Source organism: Procambarus clarkii, chromosome 54 (assembly GCF_040958095.1).
Source record: "Procambarus clarkii isolate CNS0578487 chromosome 54, FALCON_Pclarkii_2.0, whole genome shotgun sequence".
Taxonomy (NCBI): Eukaryota; Metazoa; Arthropoda; class Malacostraca; order Decapoda; family Cambaridae; genus Procambarus; species Procambarus clarkii.
In genome coordinates this window covers 25633356-25645881 of record NC_091203.1, presented here as the reverse complement: position 1 = coordinate 25645881, position 12526 = coordinate 25633356, and the positions used below count along the sequence as shown (strand labels likewise).

At 47.8% G+C, this 12526-nt stretch overlaps 1 protein-coding gene across 3 annotated transcripts in view; it reads right to left on the bottom strand.

Moving 5' to 3' along the window:
- Positions 1–12526, bottom strand: part of LOC123771323 (microtubule-associated tumor suppressor 1 homolog) — a 358321-nt gene that overhangs the window by 41737 nt on the left and 304058 nt on the right. For all 3 annotated transcript variants that reach the window (XM_069305205.1, XM_069305206.1, XM_069305207.1), the window contains one exon: positions 9320–9558. In XM_069305205.1, the coding sequence (XP_069161306.1) occupies positions 9320–9558 (239 nt within the window). The remainder of the gene's footprint in view (positions 1–9319; positions 9559–12526) is intronic.

The following is a 12526-nucleotide window of genomic DNA, read 5'->3' as shown; positions in this document are numbered from 1 at the left end:
TGGTTGAGGTTAAAATTAGTCTCTTGCCCTGAAATTATTTGAAACCCTAAAAAAATGGGTAAAAAGTACAGTTTAGGGGAAATATTACCCTAAACAATATTTGTAACTAAAATTATTACTGTTCTAAGTTATTGTTCTTGCAAGAAGTGCCGGTCCAACCAGGCTGTGGTGGGTATGTGGGCCAGCGGGCCGCTCCAAGCAACAGCCTGGTGGACCAAACTCTCACAAGTCAAGCCTGGCCTCGGGCCGGGCTTGGGCAGTAGAAGAACTCCCAGAACCCCATCAACCAGGTATATGTGGGCCTGCGGGCCGCTCCAAGCAACAGCCTGGTGGACCAAACTCTCACAAGTCAAGCCTGGCCTCGGGCCGGGCTTGGGGAGTAGAAGAACTCCCAGAACCCCATCAACCAGGTATATGTGGGCCTGCGGGCCGCTCCAAGCAACAGCCTGGTGGACCAAACTCTCACAAGTCAAGCCTGGCCTCGGGCCGGGCTTGGGGAGTGGAAGAACTCCCAGAACCCCATCAACCAGGTACAATCCAGGTACACACAGATAATAGTTGATAATTTTAGACAATTATACACAACAGGTGTACAATAAATGAACAGTTAAAAGGATAGTTAATAAATGTTGAATTAATTTATCAATTACCTTCGACAGTGAAGAAAAACTTAAGAAATATTGAGAAGATTCGTGTTAGAATAATTAATCTTAATTCGGTCGTATTCAACAAAATAAATGAACAATAGATGTACAATATCATACATATAGGATCTTATCTTGAGGTTATCTTGAGATGATTTCGGGGCTTTAGTGTCCCCGCGGCCCAGTCCTCGACCAGGCCTCCACCCCCAGGAAGCAGCCCGTGACAGCTGACTAACACCCAGGCACCTGTTTTACTGCTAGGTAACAGGGGCATAGGGTGAAAGAAACTTTGCCCATTGTTTCTCGCCGGCGCCTGGGATAGAACCCAGGACCACAGGATCACAAGTCCAGGGGCCACAACAACCCCCAGGGGCCACAACAACCCCCAGGGGCCACCACAACCCCAAGGGGCCATAACAACAAACATTTAAGCATAATTAAACCCTTCAGAATAATATATTACATATTAAACACGATAAGATGAGCAACGTGAGACATATAAAAGTTGCAGTGAGTGGAGGCGCCTGCGAGCAACGCTTGACACCGGACACCGACTATGGTGAGCAATGGACGCATTTTGCCAGTGACGTTACGCGCGCAATTTGAATTTGAAGCGTCTGGTCAACGGACGCATTTTGCCAGTGACGTTACGCGCGCAATTTTGAATTTGAAGCGTCTGGTCAACGGACGCATTTTGCCAGTGACGTTACGCGCGCAATTTTGAATTTGAAGTGTCTGGTCAACGGACGCATTTTGCCAGTGACGTTACGCGCGCAATTTTGAATTTGAAGCGTCTGGTCAACGGACGCATTTTGCCAGTGACGTTACGCGCGCAATTTTGAATTTGAAGCGTCTGGTCAACGGACGCATTTTGCCAGTAACGTTACGCGCGCAATTTTGAATTTGAAGCGTCTGGTCAACGGACGCATTTTTGCCAGTGACGTTACGCGCTCAATTTTGAATTTGAAGCGTCTGGTCAACGGACGCATTTTGCAGTGACGTTACGCGCGCAATTTTCAATTTGAAGCGTCTGGTCAACGGACGCTTGTAATTCTTCATCATACCAGCCCAAGAGTGCACGTTTGGTTCATCACTCGTCTCTATGTCGAAGTGAAGTAGAGATTTTCTGATAGTTCCTAAATAGCAGTGTTTAATTAAGCAGACATTGATTCTTGACACTTGAGGAATACCTTCTGTTCATTGCAAATTGTTTAACATGAACTTTCCTCCATATGCAATAACTTTCGCGCAATCACAGTATACATTGAAAGGTGTATACTACTGTATACCCCTTTGGCTGGCTATTGTGGTCTCAGTAAGCCATTCGAGGTTGATTGGCCTCAAGCCCACAAAGGGCTTAAGCTCCGTCTCCAAAGCCTAGCTTAAATATTTGAAAAGAATAACTTATATAATTAAATCCAGCTAATTCAAATACATATCATACCCTCCATATGTACTCTACCTGCCTACATGTGTAAGCCGTTATCCATCATGTAGAAGCACAGAGGCATTTGAAAGTCCGCGTGCGTGCTTGCGAGCGCGTGCTTGCGAGCGCCAGCACAGAATAAGTTTAAAATGTTAGGTCTTGACTCGGTCGTTTGCTTTATTAAACTACGGCATGTTTGAATTGTATGTAATTGACTTTTGGTGTGTGAGGTGTTGGGTGTCCACTATGACAGACAGACATGTCACCCATGACCCCCGTAGCATACAGGGCCAAGGTCAGGCGGGGGATAACACGCACACTAGGGTGAGTCTGGGGGGGGGGGGGGGTGGGGGTGGGGGGGTGTGTGTGTGTGTGTGTGTGTGTGTGTGTGTGTGTGTGTGTGTGTGTGTGTGTGTGTGTACTCACCTATATGTGCTTGCAGGATCGAGCATTGACTCTTGGATCCCGCCTTTCGAGCATCGGTTGTTTACAGCAATGACTCCTGTCCCATTTCCCTATCATACCTGGTTTTAAAATTATGAATAGTATTTGCTTCCACAACCTGTTCCTGAAGTGCATTCCATTTCCCCACTACTCTCACGCTAAAAGAAAACTTCCTTACATCTCTGTGACTCATCTGAGTTTCAAGCTTCCATCCATGTCCTCTCGTTCTGTTACTATTCCGTGTGAACATTTCGTCTATGTCCACTCTGTCAATTCCTCTGAGTATCTTATACGTTCCTATCATGTCCCCCCTCTCCCTTCTTCTTTCTAGTGTCGTAAGGCACAGTTCCCTCAGGCGCTCTTCATACCCCATCCCTCGTAGCTCTGGGACGAGTCTCGTTGCAAACCTCTGAACCTTTTCCAGTTTCATTATATGCTTCTTCAGATGGGGACTCCATGATGAGGCGGCATACTCTAAGACTGGCCTCACGTAGGCAGTGTAAAGCGCCCTAAATGCCTCCTTACTTAGGTTTCTGAATGATGTTCTAACTTTTGCCAGTGTAGAGTACGCTGCTGTCGTTATCCTATTAATATGTGCCTCAGGAGATAAATTAGGTGTTACGTCCACCCCCAGGTCTCTTTCACGCGTCGTTACAGGTAGGCTGTTCCCCTTCATTGTGTACTGTCCCTTTGGTCTCCTATCTCCTAGTCCCATTTCCATAACTTTACATTTGCTCGTGTTGAATTCTAGTAGCCATTTCTCTGACCATCTCTGCAATCTGTTCAGGTCCTCTTGGAGGATCCTGCAATCCTCATCTGTCACAACTCTTCTCATCAACTTTGCATCATCCGCAAACATCGACATGTAGGACTCTACATGTGTGTGTGTGTGTGTGTGTGTGTGTGTGTGTGTGTGGGTGTGGGTGTGGGGGTGTGTGTGTGGGGTGTGTGTGTGTGTGGGGTGTGTGTGTGTGTGGGGTGTGTGTGGGTGTGTGTGTGTGGGGTGTGTGTGGGTGTGTGTGTGTGTGTGTGTGTGTGTGTGTGTGTGTGTGTGTGTGTGTGTGTGTGTGTGTGTGTGTGTGTGTGGTGTGTGTGTGTGTGTGTGTGTGTGTGTGTGTGTGTGTGTGTGTGTGTGTGTGTGTGGGTGTGGGTGTGTGTGTGTGTGTGTGGGTGGTCGCACTGGGAATGAGGGGACAAAAGAAAGAAAGAAAAAGAGAGAAAGAAAGAAAAAGAGAAAGAAAGAAGAGAGAAAGAAAGAAGAGAGAAAGAGAGAAGAGAGAAAGAGAGAAGAGAGAGTGTCCCCCTGGTCCATGCCAATACCACAGTGTTCCATTACATGTTTCAAACACGTCTCCCAGAGCCTGGCTTTACAACCAATGACAGATCTACAATTTGGCGAGTAGCCTGATCCTGCGGTCACCTCTGACGACCAGACTCATTATGTTAATCGTAGTTCAGGCCCTCATAAACAACCTGGCCATTAGAGTTAAACAACCCCTAACCTAGCACGAGATCCAAACCAAGGGCCAGATTCACGAAGCAGTTACGCAAGCACTTACGAACCTGTCCATCTTTTCTCAATCTTTGGCGGCTTTGTTTACAATTATTAAACAGTTAATGAGCTCCGAAGCACCAGGAGGCTGTTTATAACAATAACAACAGTTGATTGGCAAGTTTTCATGCTTGTAAACTGTTTAATAAATGTAACCAAAGCCGTCACAGATTGAGGAAAGATGTACACGTTCGTAAGTGCTTGCGTAACTGCTTCGTGAATCTGGCCCCAGGTTCGTAAGTAAAACCTAAATGTCTGTCTAATGTCTTTGGTAAGGAACTATCAAGGGGAAAGCGTCAAGCCATTACGACTATATAGCACTGGGAAGGGATCAGTATAAGGATTTGGGATGGGACGGAGGAAAAGGAATGGTGTCTCAACCACTTGTGGACGGTCGGGGGATTGAACACCGACCTGCATGCAGCGAGACCGTCGCTCTACCGTCCAGTCCAAGTGGTTGTCAACTAACAATGACAAACTTCGGGACCTAAACACTCAACATAAAATATGTCAGCTTTAATAAAATGTGTTATTAATTAATATTTGATTAGAGAGCAGCAAGTCATTGCCACTAGAAATACGAAACTGGTTGTGCAGTTATATTTGTGCATGACGGGGGTGGGGGGGAGCCTGGGGGGTAGTGGGGGTGGTAGGGGGGAGCCTGGGGGTGGTAGAGGGGGTGGTGGAAGGGGTGGTGGTGGGGGTGGAAGGGGTGGTGGTAGGGGTGGTGGTGGTTGGTGGGGTGGGAGAGGGGTTGGTGGGGTGGGAGAGGGGTTGGTGGGGGTGGTAGGGGTGGTGGTGGGGGGAAGTGGTGGTGGGGGTGGTGGTAGTGGGGGTGGTAGGAGTGGTGGTGGTGGGGGTGTTGATTTATGTAACGGGAAGTTGGAGGCAAATATTAGTGCTTGGGGCACTACCACCACCACCCTCGCCAACCACAACAACTAGCCCCACCACCACCACAAGCACCACCAGGGAGCACCCCTCCCCTCTAACCCCTCCTCCCCCACCCCCCAACACACTACCAGCATCACCACCACCACCACCACCACTACCAGTACTTCCTGGCTAGACCCCCCCCCCAGGTCTTGCTCCGGGGTCTGTGACCGTGGCTGACCTTACGGCTCTGACACACACCCCCCCTGGGGCACACCGCCCCCCCCCCTACCTTGGGGCACACCGCACCCCCCCTACCTTGGGGCACGTCGCCCACCCCTCACCCTTGGGTAGGAGACCCCCCTAGGGGACCCCACACTCCCTACTTTGGGGGGACCCCCCTCCCCAGAGGAGAGAGCATCACCCCACCACCATGGGGGAAGACACACCACCACAACCCCAACCTAGTGGGGATGTGCTCTGAAGGGGGGGTGTGGGGAAGTCGGCACCAATACCTGGAACATACCTGGAGCGGGTTTCACGAGTTGTTCTACTCCCCGAGCCCGGCCATAGCCTCAAATATAGTGGTCTCCTATATGGAAATTAAGAAATTTATAATTGTTAAAAAAACAGGAATTGTATTATTAAGTGTAGTAGAGGAAACCTTGTATGGTGTGAGGGGCGTGGCGGAGCCTGCGTCACCTCCCCCCCCCCTTCCCCGGCCTTCTAAGGTTTCCCACCGTCAAGAAAGTGCCGTACTAAAGTGCCCCTTATCCTAACCTACCAGAGGACCTCAAACAGAACATGTTCAATTTCGCTGTTGTTTAAGATTCAGCTACTGGGAACACAAAGTTGCAAGTAGCACGGGCTATGGCGAGCCCGTAGTGGACTTGCTTGGCACAGGAGCGGGGCAAGTAGCACGGGCTATGGCGAGCCCGTAGTGGACTTACCTGGCACAGGAGCGGGGCAAGTAGCACGGGCTATGGCGAGCCCGTAGTGGACTTGCTTGGCACAGGAGCGGGGCAAGTAGCACGGGCTATGGCGAGCCCGTAGTGGACTTACCTGGCACAGGAGCGGGGCAAGTAGCACGGGCTATGGCGAGCCCGTAGTGGACTTGCTTGGCACAGGAGCGGGGCAAGTAGCACGGGCTATGGCGAGCCCGTAGTGGACTTGCTTGGCACAGGAGCGGGGCAAGTAGCACGGGCTATGGCGAGCCCGTAGTGGACTTGCTTGGCACAGGAGCGGGGCAAGTAGCACGGGCTATGGCGAGCCCGTAGTGGACTTGCTTGGCACAGGAGCGGGGCAAGTAGCACGGGCTATGGCGAGCCCGTAGTGGACTTGCTTGGCACAGGAGCGGGGCTACAAGCCGCTATCATCTTCTAGTGCGAGAGTTTTTGGCCTTAGGTGGCATATACGTCAAAAATGCAATGTGCTATGGCGAGAACAGGTTGCATTATGAGTACAATATACCCATGTCTTCATGCCCCCCCTCCCTGCATCACCTATATCGATGGGGCCTGACAGCCGAGTGGACAGCGCTTCGGATACGTAGTCCTGAGGTTCCGGGTTTCGATCCCCGACGGCAGCAGAAATAAATATTAGTTTGTTTCTAATTGTTTGCCAGTTCTTGTCCACACGGATTACCACGAACGGTCCCTCACAATTTACCCCACTGCGATTCGTACTATATTTATAGAAAAAGCTTCTCGAAGGCCAGTTTGACTAGTCCTCAAAAGATATTACTCCGGAAGAGTCTTATCCAACGTTAGCCTTGAACGATCTAGCTAGCAATCTAGTTAGCTAGCACAATCGACTTGAGAATGGTTCAGGACGGACCGAAACGTCGTCTTCCCTTCACCTTCTAGTGTGTGGTCTGGTCAACTTAGCCTTGAACAACAGATTAGGACACGCCTCTAATCGTAAGCAGGATGAAACTACTCCAAAGAATACCTCATCAACCGGGCTGCATTTTATATCCACACTGTAAGCATCTGCGTCCAACAGCCTGGTTGATCAGAACACCAATCAGGAGGCCCTGGCCAGAGACCAGTTTGAGGGGAAATTGATCCAGAGGAAATCCTGGCGGATGTGTCATAATGGGACACGTCTTTGTACGAGAACCCTCTCGATAACCATCTTGCTAACGCATGCCTTAGTTCACCGTATACACGCCGCACGGGCGAGGCAGATTGATTGATTGATAAAGATTAAGCCACCCAAAAGGTGGCACGGGCATGAATAGCTCGTAAGTGGTGGCCCTTTTGAGCCATTACCAGTATCAATAGATGATACTGGAGATCTGTGGAGGCGCGACTGCACCCTGCGTGACGGGAGATGTCTCCCGTGGGGCGAGGCAGGATACTCCATTTATGTCACATTCTCACTTTCGCCATCCATTGTAACAGGTGATATGATAGCATCGCTGAGGAGACGCCCTCTTGCACTCTGCATAATCCACACCGCTCCCACATCACCGCATCCCTAGTGCATACCTGGAGCGGCAGCATACCTGGAGCGGCAGCATACCTGGAGCGGCAGCATACCTGGAGCGGCAGCATACCTGGAGCGGCAGCATACCTGGAGCGGCAGCATACCTGGAGCGGCAGCATACCTAGTGTCAGGCTTCACCCGCCTAATATCACCCATGTTAAACTGTGGACAGATTCAAAGATAGCGCAAACTAAGGCCGTAAAGATATCAATTGACTGAAGAGGGACTTCGCTGGTCATATCGCCTCTGACGTCCACTGACGTCTCTCTCACTCTGACCGATTTGTTGTTTAGGTGGTACTCCTGGTTACCCCTTCGCATCCCAAGCCTTTCCCAAACTTTCCTGTTATCATACAACCTGTCCTGTTATACAACCTGTCCTCGGGCCAGGCTCGGTACAGTAGCGTCCGTACCCCAAAGGAGGAGTCATTATGCAGGCGAGGAGTCACAATAACGTGGCTAAAGTATGTTGACCAGACCACACACTAGAAGGTGAAGGGACGACGACGTTTCGGTCCGTCCTGGACCATTCTCAAGTCGGTTGTGATTGATTCTCACAATCGACTTGAGAATGGTCCAGGACGGACCGAAACGTCGTCGTCGTCCCTTCACCTTCTAGTGTGTGTGGTCTGGTCAAGGAGTCATTATTTTTTACTTATTGTGCATTAAAAAAGCGAGTTTGCTCTCATATATTATATACTATATTAAAGTTCTATGTAAAGTTAGGCGTAGATTAGGTAATGGTTAAGTGTTTAGGTTCTGTTGGCGATTATTTGTAGTACGTGAAGCATTTACCGAGTTGTGGTTCGAACAAAGATCGCTAGTGAAGCACACAGCACCACTCTTGTGCCAGGTAAGTCCACTACGGGCTCACCATAGCCCGTGCTACTTGGAACTGGTTTCGAGTGGCTGAATCTATAACAACAGCCAGTGAAGCATTGCTCAATAAATGTTCGAATGTTAACAGTTCAGAGTCGTGTATAAACCGAGTTTCCTCCATAAAAAGGGGTTTTCCCGGCTAAACGAGCATTTAGGCTTTGTCGACGAGGGCGAGCTGAATCATAAGTGGGAATAGTTTCATAAACCACCAAAAACATGCAGTATGTCCCCTCTCACTCTTCCGTCTCGTCTGATCTAATCTTTGTTCCCCTCAATATCACGGGCTCACCATAGCCCGTGCTACTTGGAACTTGTTCCGAGTAGCTGAATCTATAACAACAACCACCCTCAATATTTCTTGCATTAGCTGAAGGGAAGTTGACAAGCCGCGGCACTGATGTCTACACAGTAGACTGCTCTTTGTCTACGAGCATCTACCTTAGCCCGCCCCCTCCCTCCTCTCTCTCTACGCCAGCACATATGGGTGCCTGTAGTGTGTATAGGATCTAATACTATCATGCTATGCTCTAGACTTTCATGTATGGATTGGTGGGTTTTGAGTCACGTTATTGGGATTTAATCTCTGCAAATGTCCCCATAAACATAATCCAGCAGGATCCAGCACCTGTGGATTTACTCAGACATATCCAGGTGGATTGTGAAGGTGTAGAGTTAGGTGTATTGTATAAATGAAAAGTATACACCACCAGGATGTCTAGGAGAGACTACAGGATCCGTTGGTAGATCAGGATGAATTCCCGGCTGCAATTCTTTTAACCATGTCGTAGCTCAGTCGATTAAGGCAGCGTCTGGGATGCTCTCGGACGCAGGTTCGAATCCTCGTCACGGCCCTTGTGGATTTGTTCAGCGAGCGGCAGGTGTGTGTATGGAGCGAGAGAAGTGTATGTGAGGCACTCACCGTATTAGTGACGCACTCACCGTATTAGTGAGTCCCTAGTGAGGGGACTCACCGTATTAGTGAGGGGACTCACCGTATTAGTGAGGTACTCACCGTATTAGTGAGGTGGTGCATGAGGACAGTAAGGGCCTCGAGGCCTCGGCCAGCCTGGTCCCGCTCTGCGCGTGCGGCCTTGACTTCCGCAGTCCGGGCCGCCACCTCGGCCTCCAGGCGCCGCAGCTGGTCCGCATGCGGCACTGGATGCTGCTGCTGCTGGCCCGGTCCATTGTGACCCACGAGCGGTCCACGCGGCCCGCTGGTTGGCCCGCCTGGCCGCGCTGCCTTCACCGGGTCTGTAGAACAAGAAAAATGGGATTAGCTTGACCACGAATCACATTTAAATAATGGTGTTTGATCCTACATAATGGTGTTTGATCCTACATAATGGCGTCTGATCCTACATAATGGCGTCTGATCCTACATAAGGGCGTCTGATCCTACATAAGGGCGTCTGATCCTACATAAGGGCGTCTGATCCTACATAAGGGCGTCTGATCCTACATAATGGTAGTCTGATCCTACATAATGGCTGTCTGATCCTACATAATGGTTGTCTGATCCTACATAATGGTATCTGATCCTACACAATGGTATCTGATCCTACACAATGGCATCTGATCCTACATAATGGCATCTGATCCTACACAATGGTATCTGATCCTACATAATGGTATCTGATCCTACACAATGGTATCTGATCCTACATAATGGTATCTGATCCTACACAATGGTATCTGATCCTACATAATGGCATCTGATCCTACATAATGGTATCTGATCCTACACAATGGCGTCTGATCCTACATAATGGCGTCTGATCCTACATAATGGCGTCTGATCCTACATAAGGGCGTCTGATCCTACATAAGGGCGTCTGATCCTACATAAGGGCGTCTGATCCTACATAAGGGCGTCTGATCCTACATAATGGAAGTCTGATCCTACATAATGGTTGTCTGATCCTACATAATGGTATCTGATCCTACATAATGGTATCTGATCCTACACAATGGTATCTGATCCTACATAATGGCATCTGATCCTACATAATGGTATCTGATCCTACACAATGGTATCTGATCCTACATAATGGTATCTGATCCTACACAATGGTATCTGATCCTACATAATGGCATCTGATCCTACACAATGGTATCTGATCCTACATAATGGCATCTGATCCTACATAATGGCATCTGATCCTACATAATGGCATCTGATCCTACATAATGGTATCTGATCCTACATAATGGCATCTGATCCTACACAATGGTATCTGATCCTACATAATGGCATCTGATCCTACATAATGGTATCTGATCCTACATAATGGTATCTGATCCTACATAATGGTATCTGATCCTACATATTAAACAAGACAATTACGGTACAATCGGGTAATATTATAAGCCACTTGACCCAAACCTCAATACAAACCAGTTAGTTCACTACTGGCAGAAAATATTGAACACGCTTAAAGCTTTCGCGTACCAAAGTTGGAGAAAGAAGCTTTAATAATACCTGTTTACCTTCAGTCGGAGCTCACGAACCAGCGACCACATATTTACAGAACAAAAAACCAATGTCTTAATAGTTTAATTGACTGACAACGGTTAATTGACAATGATTTAATTGACTGTTGTGATCGTGCAAAGATTCTCGGATTCTCGAAACGTTCATGGAAACTCTTTGTTTGTAAACAATGATATTAAACGTTGTTTGAGATCAGCTGGCTGGTGTATGGAGACAACCCCCACCCCCCTTTTCAATCCCACAAGGACGCCTGGTTCTACAACACTACAAGTCAGTCCTGTTAACTACTTACAACCACTACAGCCTGTTTGTGATCTACCATCATGGTTCTCTACCTGAAGCTAATTTCTCTTGTGCACCTGCCAAAAAAAATGGTTTCTAATTTTACAGCGTATTTAATTTAGAATATAAAGCCTAATTCTACCTAATTTGGGGAAATTATTTAGTCTTGTTTGGCTACGAGAATAAGGAATTGGTTAAATGCTCAACTTTGTTTACATTGTCAACTATTCAAGAGGACGCCCGAGGTGGAATCCAGACCCCTTAAACAGTTTATGAAATCTTTCATCCTGTTTATGGCATGAGCGACACCTGTTAGGCTAACCGCCAAATTTAACGGTAATCTGTTTGACACGCGACCGTTGTTATATAACACGAACCAAGTTTGTTTTGTTTAAACTCGGTACAAACGATGTTGGGACTTAACGAGGCTGAATCAGCAAACATTCCCCCCCCCCCCTCGCCCGACAACCCGTTCTCGCACTTTCGTATAGTCAATATTGACTTATTAAATACGTGCATATGTGACATACTAAACATACTAGTTTACCTTGAAAAGCTTCATATTAAACACCGACCTTACCTAACCTTCTTAGTATGTTAAGATAAGCATCTTATTGCTTCGTAATTACAATTATTACTTAACCTATACCAATAATAGGTTAAGTAATAATTGTAATATTATAATAGGTTAAGTAATAATTGTAATTACGAACAATAAGATGCTTATCTTAACATACTAAGAAGGTTAGGTAAGGTCGGTGTTTAATATGAAGCTTTTCAAGGTAAACTAGTATGTTTAGTATGTCACATATGCACGTATTTAATAAGTCAATATTGACTGTAAGAAAGTGCGAGAACGGGTTGCGCCCGATATGCATTCTTCCCTCTTGTGACAACAATGACAAGTTTTTTTTTATGTAAATGTATCGTGTAGAGGAATGCGTGCATATATGGATTAGTTCCTCCGCCACACAAGGTTACTACACATTATACCCACACACGCATACCCTGTTTGCTTTGTTTCAAACACAAGGGTACCCTTGCCCGGGCCCCTCTTCCCGCATGCCAAAAACTTGTATAAAATATTTGTCAACATGATCTGGGGCCTCATATCCTGGTGGATAGCGCGCAGGATTCGTAATTCTGTGGCGCGGGTTCGATTCCCGCACGAGGCAGAAACAAATGGGCAGAGTTTCTTTCACCCTGAATGCCCCTGTTACCTAGCAGTAAATAGGTACCTGAGTGTTAGTCAGCTGTCACAGGCTGCTTCCTGGGGGTGGAGGCCTGGTCGAGGACCGGGCCGCGGGGACACTAAAAAGCCCCGAAATCATCTCAAGATAACCTCAAGATAACCATCATGATACGCCATCAGCGACAAATGGAATTGCCATTATTCACAACCTTTCAGAGGCGAGAAAGGGCAATGAACAGGTGGAAGCAGCAACA